The sequence below is a fragment of the Grampus griseus genome, assembly GCF_964374135.1.
Source record: "Grampus griseus genome assembly, chromosome: 5".
Lineage (NCBI taxonomy): Eukaryota > Metazoa > Chordata > Mammalia > Artiodactyla > Delphinidae > Grampus > Grampus griseus.
This window is the reverse complement of record NC_138998.1, coordinates 60,089,550-60,107,927: the sequence shown is the minus strand read 5'-3', so window position 1 is coordinate 60,107,927 and position 18,378 is coordinate 60,089,550. Positions and strand designations below refer to the sequence as shown.

The following is an 18,378-nucleotide window of genomic DNA, read 5'->3' as shown; positions in this document are numbered from 1 at the left end:
AACAAGGCCCAAATGCTGACATTGGAGGCACACTAGCCCCTTTCCTACAGCTCCTGCTTCTGCTCCTGTGGTTTGGCACCATTCACCAGCCTCCCTCAATTCCAGGATCTTGGCAGTTGGATGAAACCATACTAGGTATACCCAGAGCTGGAAGATGAAGGGAACTGACAGCACAAAGAGGTACTCACCCACAGGCCATTCTAAGAACCCATTTTGTTCCTTTCTCTTCACTTCTGCATGGGGGGAGGGACCTCCTCAACTCATCATCTCCTTCCACATCAATACATAGGGGCATCTCTCATGGGCCCCTATAACCCTCAGTAGGGGTCCCACAGGGACAGGGACAGTCTTGCTGGGACAGGCCCTGCTTGCTGGGACCCTTCTTGGTGCAGTAGAGCTGTACTGTGGATTGAGTGGGCCTCACTCGGGGGAGGGAGTGGGGGAAGAAGACTGGCAGGTGGGAGTGAGGCTGGCACATTTCCATGCTGCAAATGCTCAAACAGCCCCTGTGACAGTGACCTGGTACCAACTCCCTGCCATTAGATCCCTCAGCATTTCTTCTCCCCTCTCCACCTGCAGATCATATATCCACTTTCACACTCCCAGGGCCATACAACATTCTGTGCAGGTTCCGAGGGGCTGCCTCTAAGTCTACCTTTTTCTCCCCAAGCTAGGAGCATATATCCAAATTGAGTGAACGAGTGATAGTTGTGTAGGGACAATCTTGAATTCTACCTGATTAACACTTAACTTTTAAAAGACAATTGGCACCATCCTGCCCACAGTTATCTAAACTGAGAAAAACTATTTGGATCCTGTGAGGGGTGGTACAGAGGAAAAAAAGAAAATTACAGCACATGGAGATGTTCAGAAAACAGTTGTTGACTATGACATGGGGGCTACGTGCCTGGCCCAGATGCAATCATTTGAGTTAGAAATTTTGCACTTAAGTTTGGTTGTGCTGATATTTAAGGGACAACTAAAATCTAATTCTCTATTACCCTTTTCTTAATAGTTAATAATTACTAAGTGCTCATTGCCTGCTTTATGGAGCATACATGCTTCAAATCCTACTCAAATTAATTCTAAAAGGCAGTTATAGTCCTGCCTGAGATTTATATTGAGTATTATTTAAAATATGGACCATTAGTTAGGAATTAAAAATAGCTACAGTGAGATTTTTCTTATAACAGCACTTTTCAAAAGCCAATTCTAAAGTTCTTGACAAATCATGTGCTCTGAAAAAATATACATTTCATGAATCAGTCTTGATTGGTCTAATGGTCTAAGGACATAAAACCCAATATTAATTAACACCTATTTGATCCTGCAGATATAGGGCTAAGGAATCCTAGAAAGAGCAATATCTCTGAGAAATATGTTTCTAGCATAATAAACAAACAAACCCTCTTGGGAGGAAAGGAATTAATAGAATAATAGGATATCTGCTGGTAGATCTAGATACAAATAGGTCTGCAAAAAGGTACACAGGGTAAAGAAAGCAGTGTGTCTTTTCATCAATTTTTGATCTTTGACTATTTTATACACTTTTTGTTTTAATCTTTGGGGATTTCCTTTTTTGCAATAGATTTCCCTTTGCATGAGGCAGAAGCTTATTAACTGTTTCACAATTTCTTTTCCTTATGGGAGGATTATCAGGTTACTGGATACTCCTGATGGAATTAGTACCAGTACTACCCTTTCCCATGAATTGAGGTAGTAATGGTTTTCCTATCAGCAGTATTCCAGGAGTCTACTTGGTACCAGAAATCTCTCCCATGAAGTTTTGTTATGTTTGGATTGCAATTGTGCGGATACACCGTGGCTCTGAGATTTGATCCAGGTTCCTAGGCATAAATGGCTGATGGTCTGAGCCACCCCTTTTTTCTCCAACCTGCTTCCCTGTGTCCTTACTGTGCAGGCCCTGTCCCTTACAGAGCCATGCTGCAGAGTCAGAATATTGGTACTGTTTCAGTGGACTGACATTCACCCTTGGCACGTCAATTCCCCTGTCTCTAGTTTTAGAGCTCGAAGACCTGGACCTGACCTCTTTCTGGCAGCACCAAGTCAGCAGTTTGACCTCAATCAAGTCACTTAATGCTCTGAGTCCCAATTTCCTCTTCTGTGAAATGAGAATAGCAATTAGTGCCTGCTCCTGCTTACAGAATTGGTGTCTGTTCCTTAAATCTACCTTCATCCATTCCATAAACATTTATTGAGAATTTCCTACTTGTAAGGCATGGGGACAAGGGATGGATGATAGGACATCTGCCCTGCAGAAGCTCTTTGTCAGGTGTTGAATGGATCAAGGAAGATGATATGCACATTTAAAAAAATAACTTTACTTCACATCATGAGGTTAGCTATTATTTTAAAAATGGAAACTAATATGTGTTGATGAGGATGTGGAGAAACTGGAACCCTGGTGCCTTGCTGGTGGAAATGTAAAATGGTACACAATATCGTGGTTCCTCAAAAAGTTAAAAATAGAATTACCTTATAATTTAGCAATTCTCCTTCTGTAATTTCCATCTGTAATTCTACCCAAAGGGAGTAAAAGCAATGACTCAACAAAGATTTGCAAACCAATGTTCACAATAGCCAAAAGGTGGAAACAACCCAAATGGCCATCAACAAGTGAATGGGTAAATGAAATATGGTCTAGGGCTTCCCTGGTGGCGCAGTGGTTGAGAGTCCGCTTGCTGATGCAGGGGACACGGGTTCGTGCCCCGGTCCGGGAAGATCCCACATGCCGCGGAGAGGCTGGGCCTGTGAGCCATGGCTGCTGAGCCTGCGCATCCGGAGCCCGTGCTGCGCAACGGGAGAGGTCACAACAGTGAGAGGCCCGCGTACAGCCAAAAAAAAATGGTCCATACAAACAATGGAAGATATTTAGCCTTAAACAGGAATGAAATCTGACACATGCTACATCATGGATGAACTTTGAATACATTATGTTAAGTGAAATAAGCCAGACGCAAAAGGACAAATTTTGTATGATTCCACTTATACGAGGTACCTAGGCAAAATCATAGAGACAGAAGGTAGAGTGGAAGTTACCAGGGCCTGGTGGGAGGAAGGAATGCAGAGTTAGTGTTTAATGGGTACAGAGTTTCAGTTTGGATTGATGGAAAAGTTCTGGTGATGGTTGCACAACATTGTGACTGTATTTTAATGCCACTTAAAAATTGTTTAAATGGTAAATTTTATGTTATGTATATTTTACCACAATTTTTTAAAAATTGGGGGAATTCCCTGAGTCCAGTGGTTAAGGACTCCACACTTTAACTGCCCAGGGCCTGGCCAGGTTCAATCCCTGGTTGGGGAAACTAAGATCCCACAAGCCACGTGGCATGGCCAAAAAAAAAAAAAATTATAATCCCTAAAATGCTACACAAATGCAGGTTTGTTAACTTGAATTAGGATTAATGGGATTTGGTTTATAATCAGCCCCTCTTTTAAAAAGTGCAGTATGTGTGAAATTACTTTGTCATTATTTATTATGTGATATTGAAGAGTGAGCCAGATAAACTTTAGTGATTACTTATGCCCCATCCTTCTCTAAAAAGAATTTAAGGTTGTTTACCCTAAACACATCAGAGTAATGAGATCAAATCCAATTAACATCAGACAAAATATAGAAACTAAGATATAAAAGTGGAGAAGACAGAACAGATGGCTTATCAGCAACTGAGCAAAACTTTCAACTGTTAGCCTTCCAGGAGACAGAGAACGGTTTATATTCATCAGACCTTTTATTAATGCTTAAAATATCACTGATTTCAACAAGGTCATTGTATGGGTCCATAGTGTTTCATGTTGTTACCATTTATAGTTCTGGGAATTTATTAAGCAATTATGCAACACCTAACCAAAACAGAAGAAGCATGTGAAACTAAGAACATGTTTTCCTAAGTCTGAACCCTCAGGACCTATTCAGTGCTGAATGAAACGGGCTCCTGGACCTTTCTCGTCCCCGTTGGCCAACTCAGTCTCCTGAACCTTCCCCTCGGCTCCTGCATGGAGTCTTACCATAGCCTGGAGTGACAACCGTCTCCTCCATCCGGCTCCCCCTGACTCCCACACTTCCCACCCAGACCCTGCCCCAGCACCTGGTTCCCACAAGGCCCTGGGTGTAGCCACGACTCCTAGCCCTGCTCCTGTTTCCTTCCTCCTGGAACACCCTCCTGTCTTGCTGCAAGTCTGCACCTCTTACACAAGACAGTCCAGATCTCGCCTCCACCAAGACCCCTCCAGCCCATGCTGATTCCTTCTCCTTGCCGTCCTATAGTACATGCAGTCACACATTCAGTGTTTAGTTAATTGAGGGTGTAAATGGACAGAAAATCTTACGACCTTTGCTTCTTTTCTTATGAGAAATGAGAAGCAAGGTGTGATTAGACCAAAGACCACATCATACATTTTATTTAAAATGATTTATTTACGTCGGAGTATTACTTAGCCATAAAAAGAAGCGAAATTGAGTTATTTGTAGTGAGGTGGATGGACCTAGAGACTGTAATACAGAGTGAAGTAAGAAAGAGAAAAACAAATACCGTATGCTAACACATATATCTGGAATCTTAAAAAAAAAAAGGGTTCTGAAGAACCTAGGGGCAGGACAGGAATAAAGATGCAGACGTAGAGAATGGACTTGGGGACGTAGGGAGGGGGAAGGGTAAGCTGGGACGAAGTGAGAGAGTGGCATGGACATATATACCTACCAAATGTAAAACAGATAGCTAGTGGGAAGCAGCCGCATAGCACAGGGAGATCAGCTTGGTGCTTCGTGACCACCTAGCGGGGTGGGATAGGGAGGGTGGGAGGGAGACGCAAGAGGGAGGGGATATGGGGATGTGTGTATATGTATAGCTGATTCGCTTTGTTATACAGCAGAGGCTAACACACCATTGTGAAACAATTATACTCCAATAAAGATGTTAAAAATAAATTTTTAAAAATGATGTATTTATAGAGTGACCTATGAGAGCCAGTAGGGATACTCAGGATGATCTAATTCAGCCTTTTGACACATGAAGAAATGGAGACCCTGAGAAAGAAAATGTCTTGCTCAAAGTTACCCTACATATTAGAAGCAGAAATAGACTTGGAAACCTATTTTCGTGAAACCCAGTATTTTTATATCACCATGCTAGTTTCATTTTAATTTGTGTTTTATTTCATAATCAGCAAACAGGACTTTAGATGCACCCCAAACATAGGCCAAGAGGAGCAACATAATGTAGTGGGAAGAACATGGACTTTGCCAAAGCCAGAGACCTTGGACAAGTCAGTGCATGGCCCTGGAGCTTTCTTTTTCCATCTGTAATATAAGGATTAACTGATGGTCTTTAAGTTTATATCTGCTTCTGGCATTTTATGAATGTACTAGACTGTTGGCCCAGCCCCACCAAAGAATTTACAAGTACTGGGAGAGCATACATCGCTCACCTTTGCTCCCTCCTCCACACTGTCGTCCTTGGCCTGGGACAGTTCCCTGTCCTTGTCCCCTTGCTTGCTTTTTTCAAAACTCTGATTAAACTTCACTCAACTCAAAATCGGCAGTGTCCCCTCCCTTCTGTGCTCCTGACTCCTCTGGCTACCTGGTACCTATCACTCTGCACAGGAGTCACTGATTTTCTTGTCTCTGCCATTAGACTATGAACTCCTTAAGGCCTGGCATTTTGGTACATTTCTCTGTCCCAAGTGCCTGTCATGGTGCCTGGCTCATAATAGGGAGCTAGTACACGCTTGGTAAATGGATCTAATGGTTTTTGTCTGGGAAGCAAGGATAAGACTGTGGTACTAATTTCACCTGAAGCTGTTGGAAAGAGTTTTCATGGAAAAGGGAGAAATGGAACTTTCAGGAATGACTAGAATTTGAAAAGAAGTATAAAATAATGATACCATTGGCCTAACTAAAGGGGGGTAGGTGGCTCAAAGGAATGGATCAGCTCAGTGTTACTTAGCCAAATAAGGGAACATCCGCATTAGAATCATGTGGGGTGCTTGTGAAAATTACAGATTCTACCTCTGTATTTCATCCATTGCTCCCCATTCTGAATCTGTGGCCCTGTACTTACCTTTTGAGCAAGCCCCCTAGGAAGATTCTTTTCACATGAATGGAGAGTCTTGAAATCCTGGGAGGAATATTGACAGTTGTGGGCAACTGAAAGCTATTTTAAGTTTTTGAAGAGGGAGAATGATGGCATAATGGACTTGAAGCTTTAGGAAGGGAATAGACTGGAGGTCTGTAAAATAGATTGATGGGAGTGAGATCTCAGAGGCAAGAGTGAGCGGCTAGGAGTACACCAATGTATTCAAGATGAGAAGGCTCGGGAGTTTGCTCTGTATTGGTGGCGTCGGCAATGGAGAATAAGCAGGGACTCCAAGAGGTGTGTTCAGAGATGAAAAGATGAGGCTTGGTGACAGATTGAATGTAAGCGATAATGGCAGGGAGGAGTTTGCAATGACAACTGTGTTTTAGGGACCCTAGAGTTATGACCCTTCCACAGATATGCATGCTGTTTCTGTCTGATGAGTTCTATTTCAGCCTGAGGTAATGAGGTGTCTGGGAGGCATCCAGGTGAAGACGTATGTAGACCATTGGCAACATGGGCTTGAGCATGACCAAAAGTCTGGCAGGAAAATGATCATGTGGGAGAGTCAACAGCATGAGGGAAGAGGAGGGAAGGAAGTCTGGAAACCTGAGTTCAGATCTTGGGGGAGCAGCAACATTAGACACAAGGAGGAAGATGAAGCAAGGAAGGAATAGAGAAGAAACAGAGAGGTGGGTGGTGAATGAAGATTGAATAATAAAGAGAAACCAAAGGAAGAGAAAGGTTTAAGATGAGTATCCATTACATCAGATGCTCTAGGGTTTGAAACGGATGAGAATAGACCTTTCCATTTGGCAAAGAGAGTATTAGATGAAAACTAGCTTTTTTAAAGTGAAAATCTATAATACTTTCTGACGCGAGTGATATGATTGAATACAAGGAGTAAATGAAATCTCTTGACGGCAAATTGTATTGACAGGTAATGAGCAAAAATATATTTCTAACAGACTGGTTTCCAAAAGGATACTCTTCTATTGGAGAGCTGGGAAATTGGGGAGGGGGCGAGGGGCAAGGGTTAAAAGGGGGAACAGATTAAGGTGTGTGGGCAAAGAAGAAACTTATCAGGAGATCCTAACATGTACATACTACATTAATGATCTTGCTTACCAAATAGGGCTGCATTCATTTTTTTAAAAGGCTTTCCTTTCTTGCCTCTCGCTTACGGTATCATCTTAAACAAACACGAGCTGTCATATAGGATGGAACCAGATCTCCAAAGCTCTTTTTTTATGCTACCTTGAAATATGGCTTCAGAGAAGAAACAGTCCCTTAAAACACATTATGCCTCCATTTTCTCCTTAATGACCTGGGGGTATGGGTGAGGGGAGAACCACTTTTACATGTAAAACAAAGCCAGAGTATACATTTAGTGTAGACTACATTCGTGCGGGCTGATCTGGCGTTGTGAACCCCATCCTAATTACAGTGTTCCACCTCTGGGTAGATGTCCACCAGGGCATAAGTTGCTCTAGGTGTTTAAGGTTTTAAAATGACTTGAGTACTCCCGATGTTTTCTGTTTTTTATCTACATTATATATACTTGATGACTTTAGATATTAAATCCTTGATTTTTTTTCTGTGAACAAAGTTATGTGCTTTGGAATAATAAAGCAGGCAATCGTCAGCTAGAATCATCGATTCTCTCCCATTTTATAAAGTTATTTGAAAGGAAAACAAAGGAGAAGAAAGATAAAAGAATGGTTAACAGTGGTATGAGAACTTTTTTTTTTTAATCTGAACAGAAATGAAGGCTACCAGTGTTCAGGAGACTTTCTATTGTTGGAGTTTTATCCATTGCCTCAAATAAGTAAAATGAAGCAGTTGGAACTGGGATATGACCTGACAAGGGACTTTTTTCTTCTGAGTTGTGGATTTTTTCTTGTGTCAGATTCGTAAAGACTCCTAGGGGTCTCTAAGTTCTTATATTAACTGTTGGATGATAAGATTGATGTCTGCCCACCACCTAGTTGTTTCTGCCTTGTGACTTCATTTAGTCGTCAACACATTCTTAAACAGCCTTGCCAAGTTGCTTAAGCCCAGTGCTTCACGGAGACATAAGAGGCTGGCTGTACTCTGGCTTTCTATGAATGCTTAACTGTTGCTGTGGTCGTACTTTATGTCATGGCTCATAGAAACAGACTGGTATTGAGGCCTATATTTCCTTCTGACATAGTAACTATCATCATTTCAGGATGATTTACAAAAAGCAAAGGAACCTCTTAACTCAGAGACACCGTTAAGCTAAATATGATCTTAGAGTAACTTTTTTGGTAGAATTATACTTCTTACAATTGTATCCTTGGTCAATGGCTATCCTTTATCAGTCTTGCCTTATAACAAGCATTTATAAATAGATATGGAAATTGTCATTTTTAAGAAAGAATAATTGTTGAGCTATAAAATAGGTAGATTATAGCATTTATTTATATCTCTCAAATGGGGTTTATATGTCATTACCTCCAGTAACATTCATTTTAAAACGTCATGTAAACTATTTTTTTTTAATTAGAAAAGCAGTAGATGTTTAAAGTTTTTGTTTAAATCAAAGATTGAAAAAGGGTGCAGAATAAAATGTAAAAATTCTCCTCTATTTCTAGTCTTCAGTATCACTTTCTAAAAGCAATCACTGTTAACAATGTTTTTTTAATTTATTTTTTATTGAAGTATAGTTGAATTACAATGTTGTGTTAATTACTGCTGTACAGCAAAGTGACTCAGTTATACATATATATATATACATTCTTTTTCATAGTCTCTTCCATCATGGTTTATCACAGGATATTGAGTATATTTCCCCAAGGTCCTAGTGCTATACAGTAGAACCTTGCTATTTATCCATTCTACATATACCGGTTTGCATCTGCTAATCCCAAACTCCCACCCCTACCCTCTCCCACCCCCCTTGTTAACAATGTTTTAAGTTTCTTTGCATGAATTTTCTAAGCATATACAATTTTACATATATGTATGCATATACGCTCATTTTACACATAGTATAAATTTTATACAAATAGTCACTCTGCAAACTGTTGTACATCTTGGTTATTTTTTTAAATTCACTTAAAATACATTGACTGTGTCATGTCAGCATGATTCAGTCAGCTTCATTCTTTTTAAAAACTGCATAGCATTTCATTATATGTATGTACCATAATTTAAGTAATTTCCAGTTTATATCTGGTTGTTGTCGTTCTATTGTTCTAATTACAAACAATGAACGTACTTAGAAGTGAAATTACTGAGTCAAGGAGCATGTGTTTTAAATTTTGGTGAGATATTTCCAAGTTATCTTGCACAAATCTGTACTTTCACCAATGTTATCCGAGTGTGTTTCCATATCTTCATCTGCCGGTCTTCCTTTGAGGTTTGCAATGTCTGCCATATTATAGAAGTTGAAAATTGTACTTCTTTTTAATATGTTTTTGTTGGATTCATATATATTGAGCATTTTTTTCATAAGACTAATAGCCATTTATGTATTTGTGTGAATTTCCTACATTGTGTCCTTTATTTGTCCCTTGTCATACCCATTCTTATGAGAGGAAAAGAAACTCTTTTCTAGGGTAGGCTACTGTTTAATAGATAATCCACCAACAGCTCACAGGAAACCATAAATGTATATATTCTACATGTGAACAGTTGTACTGATTCACTTGGAGGCCTGAAAGAAAGCCCTAAAAAAAGTATGGCCACACAGCCTGAGGAGAGAAAGAAAGCAGTCTGTCTGGTGATAGATGTGGGGACTGGCCTCACTCTTTCTATTAGTTTTCTATTGCTGCATCAAAAAATGACCGCAAGCTTAGCAGCTCAGCCCACAATTGCCCTGGCACAGGAGTCCAGGCATAACAAGATTGGCTTTTTGCTCAAGTCCCACTGATAAAATCAAGGTGTTGGCCAGTTGCGCTTCTTAGAAGGTATCCTCTTAGTTCATATGGTTGTGGCTGAATTCAGTACCTTGCAACCGCAGACTAGTGCTTCTGTTTCCTTGCTGACTGTCTTCTGGGGGCCATTTGGCCCCTAGAGGCTGCCTGCCTTCCTTGCCACATGCCTTCCCCCCATCTCCAAACCCAGCAAAGGAGAATCTCCCTTGTGCTAACGCCTTCACATGCTTCTAATCTCTCTGACTTTTAGACCCAGACCTAAAGGGTCCATGAGATTAGGATGTGCCCAACCTGGTAATCTACCTATCTTAAGGGCAACTGATTTGGAACAAAACCGAATGACAAAATACTTTCCCAGCAGCACTTAAGTTAGTGTTTGATTGACTAACTGGGAGGATGTGTGTGTGTGTACCAGGGACCAGAAATCTTGGGGGCCGTGTTAGAATTCTGCCTACCACACCTCCCACCTGCCTTTCTCAGGGGAAGCAGACAGAGCTCATGTCTTCTGGCTGAGGAACTCAATCACACGGAGACATGGAATGCCAGAGGAAGGGAGCAGGAAACCACATGTGCAACGTAGGGATCAGGTAGACCTTCCTGACCAAGGATCCCAACCTGGTATTTCTGACTCCAGTGTCTGCCCTCTTGACCCCCTTGCTATGGCTCACAAACAGATCATTCTCTGGCTACATAAATGGATTTTGAGTCGTTTAACTTTGCCATTTCTTCTCATGCCAGTGTGATCAGAGTGTGCTTTTGTGAGATGTTGGCCTTGGGTGTTCAACAGAACGGAATGAACTGACCACAACCTAAGTAGATGAGCCACTAAGGGGAACTGTATTGATGACCATTATTCTAGAAGAATTCTAAAACACTGCTTCCCGCCCCCACCCCACCTCTGTCTCTCTCTTTCTTTCATCTTCCCACCTGCTGCTGATTTAGGCGCATTATACGTGACTTGCTTGAGACGGAAGAGACTTATATAAAAGAGATTAAAAACATAATTGACGTAAGTAGATTTGGGGCGGGGGGACGTTAAGCATGTATTCAAACTGGAAAAGTTTTGTTGCAGATAGAAACTCAAAATAGTTGCCATATGTCTCTAGAATCCCCACCAAAATTTCAGGTCTTGTAATATCACAAGTGTTTTTTTCAGTATGAATAAGAACGTTCTTATGACTATCGATTCATGTAACAAAATAACTTTCAACGGATTGTACCAATTCACATGATTCTAGCAGTGCCCACCTAGGTTCACCATATGCTTGCCAACAGTGGGTATGATAATTTAAATGTTTTTGATAAATAAATGAGAGAATTGTTTCTTATTGTTTTAAGTAGCATTTTTTGCTTGAGTGAAAATTTATATTTTCTCTATTTTCCTAAGGTAATAATCTTGAGAAATAAACTATATGTACAAAGTTATAATAGAAATTTTTTACAATAAAACATCAGAAGAAAACCAAATGTCCAGGGAATGGAATGGTTGATAAAGTCTTATATACATGCTAAATGATATATTATTCAACTGTTACAAAATAATTATTTTTAATAATATACAGCAACATTGAAATGAATGCTTGTAAGATTAAATTTAAAACAATATATGTAGAAATTTATGAGTCTAAAATGCATATGGAAAAACAGACTACAAATTATATATGTACTGTGATTATAACCATATAAAACAGCTTTTTAAAAAAGTCATGAAGGAAATATAATAAGACAATAGTAATTGCATCAGGTCATAAAATAATGGGTAAGTTTTTTCCTTTCACATTTGACTTATGTGACGAATTTAAAAAATAGATTTGTTCTTCCTATAAAAATGCCATCTTATTATCATTGCCATTAAGCCATCTTCTTCTGAAGATAGACACATGAGGAAAATAATATCAGAAGAATGTTTTTGACGGAATGGCTTTCAGGACATGTGTGCCTTACTCCCCTATTATTAAAGTGGCTAAGTCAGATCATCTCTTATATGTTCCTGTTTGTAAAACCTACCCTGTTTCCACCTCTGCAGGGATATATCATTCCAATGGATTTTATTTGGCTGAAGCATCTAATTCCAGATGTTCTTCGGAATAACAAGGAATTTCTCTTTGGGAATATTAGAGAACTTTATGAATTTCACAACAGGTACATATTCATTCAAATTATCAGGGAAAATGGAAAATAAGAGAAGGATGGAAATCAGAATGATGGAATTTGGAGATGAAAGTTGCTTAGACATTTTTAGGCTTAATCAAGTAGTCCAGAGTCAGTGGATTGGATTGGGGTGGTATGGGATAAGAAGGATGCGAGAAGTGTCACAAGGTCCCCGAGGAAAAAGGGAAAAGACATTAATGGAGCATGTACGGGTGTCAGGCATCGATGTTGTACTCATTTGTGGGTTCCTTTCCTTATTTATCTACTCATGCATCAGCATTTACTGAGCACCTGTTCTGTGTCAGGCACTGTGTTCAGCATTGGGAATACAAAGTCGACCAAGACACAAGTCCACATACCTATTATCGTAGCGGAGTGCTGGGAACCAGGGTGTTAGAAAATGCTAACTGGTCAGGGAATTGTCCTTTCCTCCCAGGTCTGCTTGGGTGTTGGGTTCTAGAGAATGAGAGAAGGAAGGGACTTTGGAAATCATGTTCCAACCCTTTCATTTTACAGATGACAAAACCACAAGTTGTTTACTAACTTTACTCACTCTAATGGCCCCAGGATCACACATCTAATGATAGGAGGGAAGAGACTGCTTGGTGAATTGAACTACAGTTGTTTCTTAGCCACATCTGTTGTCCATTGGTCAGACACAAGGCTGAAATGGAAATCCCACTTCTGCTTTCTCTGGAGGAGTTATGCAGCCTCTTTGAACCTCAGGTTTCACACTTACGAAACCCTGTCTTACAAGGTTTGGTGGAGGATTAAATGAGATATTGTTTGCAAAGCACTTAGCTTATGCCTGATTTATAGTCAGCTCTCCGTGATAGTTGTAGTGGCAGCAGCAACAGCAGTTCTTGTTAACATTACTATCATGTAGCAGGGATCTTCAGTGTATCCAGTCTGTCTGTGGCTGGTGCTTAGAATGACCAGAACTGGTATGAGTGGTTTCAGGGAATCCTAGCAATGTCACAGAATACATTGTTTTCTTCCAAATCAGCATGTTGAAGATGAGTCAAAAGCGGTAAAGCCTGGAAAACAGCATTTTTCTAAGCACCTCTTAAAACCTTATGTGATTTTACTTCAGAAAATTTTGTTAACCCCATACATGTAAAAATCAAAGCATTATTATCGTTTTCTTTCCCTAGGACTTTTCTAAAAGAATTGGAAAAATGCACTGAAAACCCTGAACTTCTGGCACGTTGCTTTCTCAAGAGAGTAAGTCTGTGCTCCCAATAACTCAAAATAACCGTGCGATTAAAGTCAGCCCTTAATTTTCTGTGTAATGGCAAGGGCAAATGGAAACACAAGGGGTCTAAAAACTTACATCTGCCTTTTGAATGCAAAGCGGGAGTCCTTTGCAGTACTTCAGCCTTTGTGAGCTGAGTCCAGTTTGACTGAGCTCACCCTGCTAGGTGGGAACGACTGTAAGCCTGGCTTCCTGCCAAGTCCTCTGAAATGGAAGACTGGCCCCCCAGACCCCTGAGGCAGAGGATCCTTCTCTGAATGACTAAGCTAACTGTTTTAGGGCAAGAATCATACAGCAGGCTTAAATTCTTCACTAAAGTTGTAGTAACACTCTCAAAAGAAGTACTAAACTGAAACTATAGAACATACATTTTCTTCCATTTTATTTTCTACGGCATCAAGGAAAGTTAGAAAATTTTAAGTCTACAGCCTGTCTTCCACTTAGCACCCCATTTGTGAACTTCCTGTCCTACAACATCGTATTTCTGTCTGCTTCCCTTCCCACCACACAGACCTCTCCCCTCTTGCCAGTTCTCCACCTGGCTTTGGGCAATAAATAGGCTGGCACTTTGGGCCAGTTGTGCTCCCTGGGAGCTGGCTCAGAGAAATGCCTTAGCCGGCATCATTCCCCACCAAGTGCCTCCTTCCTCCTTTGGAGATGAGCCCGGTGCCCTTTGCTTTCTAAACTTTTCCCATTTCTTCTCTCTCTCCCAACCGGCCCTTCCTTTCATTCTCTTGCTTGTTTTCTTTTTGTGAGCCTGAGACAATAGATCAAACAACTTAAGCATTTTTAAACAGCTCAAACGATGACTGATAAGTCTAAGAGCAGTACAGTAAGTCCCCTACCTACGAACCTTCAAGTTGCGAACTTTCAAAGATGCGAACATGCGTTCACATGTCTGATAACGTAAGTTAGTTCACGTGTCTGGTGTACATTGTCACGTGCATGTATTCTCTGCAAGTGGTTGTGCTTTTGTGTGCTTTACTGTACAGTACTGTATAGAGTACAGTAGTACAGTATCTTTATTTCAAGCCCAGGATGTCTGGAAGCAAGCATAAAAGCAGCAGTGATGTAGTTGGTACTAAGATGCGCCGATGGAGAGGGTGTGGAGAAAAGGGAACCCTCTGGCACTGTTAGTGGGAATGCAAATTGATATAGCCACTATGGAGAACAGTATGGAGATTCCTTAAAAAACTAAAAGTAGAGCTACCGTACCACCCAGCAATCCCACTACTGGGCATATACCCTGAGAAAACCATAATTCAAAAAGAGTCATGTACCACAATGTTCATTGCAGCTCTATTTACAATAGCCAGGACATGGAAGCAACCTAAGTGTCCATTGACAGATGAATGGATAAAGAAGATGTGGCACATATATACAATGGAATATTACTCAGCCATAAAAAGAAACGAAATTGAGTTATTTGTAGTGAGGTGGATGGACCTAGAGTCTGTCATACAGAGTGAAGTAAGTCAGAAAGAGAAAAACAAATACCGTATGCTAACACATATATATGGAATCTAAAAAAAAAAAAAAAATCATCATGAAGAACCTAGGGGCAGGATGGGAATAAAGACTCAGACCTACTAGAGAATGGACTTGAGGACATGGGGAGAGGTAGAGTAGGCTGGGACAAAGTGAGAGAGTGGCATGGACACATATACACCACCAAACGTAAAATAGCTAGCTAGTGGGAAGCAGCCGCATAGCACAGGGAGTTCAGCTTGGTGCTTTGTGACCACCTAGAGGGGTGGGATAGGGAGTGTGGGAGGGAGGGAGATGCAGGAGGGAGGGAGATGCAAAAGGGAAGAGATATGGGGATATATGTATATGTATAGCTGATTCACTTTGTTATAAAGCAGAAACTAACACACAATTTTAAAGTAATTATACTCCAATAAAGATGCTAAAAAGAAAAAAGTAAAAAGACATGCTGAGCGATAACGATGGAAACAAAAGTGAAAATAATTGAGAGAGTGGAGCGACAAGAGGAAGAAGTAACTGAAGAACAGAAGAGATTCACGACACAGGAAATGGCAAGACTTCCTTTATCTGAGGAGGCACTGTTAGTTTTTGAGGCAAAGGACCTGAATGTAGAATGGTACACGAAGGTTGCAGCAGCCGTTCAGAATGCAATCCAGTGCTACCGTGTCACCTATGATGAGAAAAAAAGAGCTACTACCCAGATATCACTGGACCTGTTTTTTTAAGAGGGTAGATGGAACTGAATCCAGCAAGGAACCGGAACCTGTGCCATCAACGTCAGGCGTGACTGAAAGTGCAGCTCTCGCCCTCCGTCTCCTATTGCTGACGATCCTTCAGCTCTACCATCCCCCACCTCCTCTCCCTCCTCCAGTCAGTAACTCTTCTTGCCTGTTCACTCGATGCCAGCCCCTGTATGCCAGTTGTTGTGCTGTACTACTGTACTTTCAAGGTACTGTACTGTAAGATTAAAAATGTTTTTTTTTTACTTTTTGTGTTTTTTTAAATGTATTATTTGTGTGAAAAGTATTATAAACCTATTACAGTACAGTACTATATAGCTGATTGTGTTATTCGGGTACCTAAGCTAACTTTTTTGGACTTAACGAACAAATTGTACTCACAAACACACTTTCAGAACATGGAGGGGACTTACTGTACCTGTGATAAACTGAAAGCAAGCAACACAAAAATCCCCAGGTTTCAAGGTATTAGACATAATGGAGAAACAGAGTCTTCAACCCTCAGAACTCTGACCGACTTAGAAGACCCCTTCCATAGCCCTGTCTGGGCTTTCCATCACAGCCTTGTCATAGGTTTTTCATCCAGTGACAGAATTCAAGATACATTAGAAACCATTTTGTATTCAATCTGATTAATTTCCTTTTTGACTTACTTTGATAGCATTATTCGTGTTTTATACTATTTGGCAATTTGGGTTAATCAAACCACCAATGTGAAATCTCGTTGCAGAGTTTAGTAATATTTCATAACTGACTATATCATTATTGCAAAGACTTATTGAAATTGTTGAATGAGAAAATGACCAAATTCCTGTGGGGAAAAAAAAAGGATATTATCAAGTTAAAATTGCCAAGTTTGAGGAAATGGTCGGGCAATTGCTAACTAAACATCTTTTCTTAGAAAAATTCCTCTCCTAAAGTTTTACAGAGCTTTTTATAGTCCCCCATGTTGGGAGGAACCCTAGAAATCATTAATCCAGACCACATACCTGCATATAATCCTATATGATTTATGATGTTGGGGACAAAATACAGGTAATAAATTCTTTCCAAGCACAAAGTATTACTCTGAGACAAATGAAGTAATTAAAAACCACAATTACTTAACCTTTGAGAATCCTTGAGGGCATTGTCGCAGCTGTGCAAAGACCTGTATTGGTTAGCCAATAAGGCAGGCCCATCACCCACTATTTACTACAGCAGTTTACCTCTTCTCAGTAATACTTGCAGACTTCCACTAATCATGAACAAGAATTTTGAAATATTGCTCTAGCCAAGTGTTTCAGTCAGATTTGATAGCTTGTAGTATCCAGGAAGATTCTGCCCCAGAGACCAAACTCCATGTAGAATAGCGTTTGTCAATAGTTTACTTTGAGTCCCATTTGCTCTGAGATCTCACGTGGTACAATAGAAAAAAACACTGGGGTGGGACTCAGAAAACTTAACTTCTTATCTAAGTTGAGCCACTTGCTATCAGCATGACCTCAATTATGTCACTTAAACCCCAGGAGTTTCACTTTTCTCCTGCATACAACAAGCTTAGTAATACCAATATGTAAAGTTGTGGAAATCAAATAAAATAATGCACACAGAAGGACTCTACAAAAGTAAAAAATGCTTTGACAATAGCTACCATTTGTTGGGTACTCTGCATGTATTGGGCATTTGTTGAGAGGTTTCTATACATCTTCCCATTTAATCGCACAACAATCATAGGAGTTGACTGCTGTTGTGAGCCCACTTAACAGATGAGAAACTGAAGCGAAGGAAGGTTAAGTAACTGACCTCGGACCAAATAGTTTGTAAGTAAGAAAGCCAAGAACTGAACCTGAGCCACAGTCTTCTTAATCCATAAGAAATCTTCCTGTGTGAATATGAGGTTGGGCGTGTAAGGTCGGATCTAAACAAACGGCACCGCGAAACAGAGGAAAGCTTCAAGTGAGCTTTTTTAGGGAGCGCTCCCGGGGGAGGTTCACTGGTCCGAGAGAAAGGGGCCAGAGAAGTCGCACCCGGGCGAGGGTTGGGCAAGATTTTATAGGGGAAGAAGGGAAAGGGGTGTGGTGAATCTGGGAGGTCGCAGGGTATTCCTTATTTGGTGGTCTTTTCGGGTATCCTAGGGGACCGTTAGTCCCACCCCTCGAAAGGCCGGAAGGCTGGGCCGGGTGCAAAGTCCCCAGGTCAGTTCCTGGAACTGGGTGGTCCGGAATGTCTCCAGGGCAGTTTCTGGAACTGGGTGGTCCGGAATGTCTCCAGGGTAGTTTCTGGAACTGGGTGGTCTGGAGAATTTCGGTCTGATGAAACCTGTGAATCTGATTGTGTTCCCCTGCCTCGGGCCAGTTGGCCTTACAGGGGTTAGCAATTTTTTTAGCCTCCTGATTTATTCTATAGGGAGGTAAGGAGAATCAGGTACTTTCGTATGCTGCTGGTTAGTGCACATGCTTTCTCTAAGGAATTTTGGACTGAAGAGCAAATTTAGGTCAGTAGTTGTGTTTCAGTACTGGAAGGCATATAATGTTCTGTGATGCTCAAAGTGCAGACACAGGACCAAAGGGTGAAGGTTTCAGGAACACAGGTATCAGCTCAGCATCCACCAAGAGAACCAGGTCCCTTTCTGTTACTGGGAGGATTTAGGGAAAGGTGGCCGACTGTTGGCGATGTTTTCCTGGGTGGAAGTCTGGATCTCCAGTCTCCTCCAGCTTCTGAGAATCTTCTGGTGTTGAGTGTTGAAAGCAATGAAACCTTGA

General features: G+C 40.9%; 1 protein-coding gene across 1 annotated transcript in view; it reads left to right on the top strand.

The window, feature by feature from the left end:
* Nucleotides 1-18,378, top strand: part of MCF2L2 (MCF.2 cell line derived transforming sequence-like 2) — a gene marked incomplete at both ends in the record, with an annotated part of 213,807 nt that overhangs the window by 158,557 nt on the left and 36,872 nt on the right. The window contains 3 exons of the mRNA XM_082655291.1: nucleotides 10,943-11,009; nucleotides 12,027-12,142; nucleotides 13,306-13,375. Of these exons, the coding sequence (XP_082511417.1) occupies nucleotides 10,943-11,009; nucleotides 12,027-12,142; nucleotides 13,306-13,375 (253 nt within the window). The remainder of the gene's footprint in view (nucleotides 1-10,942; nucleotides 11,010-12,026; nucleotides 12,143-13,305; nucleotides 13,376-18,378) is intronic.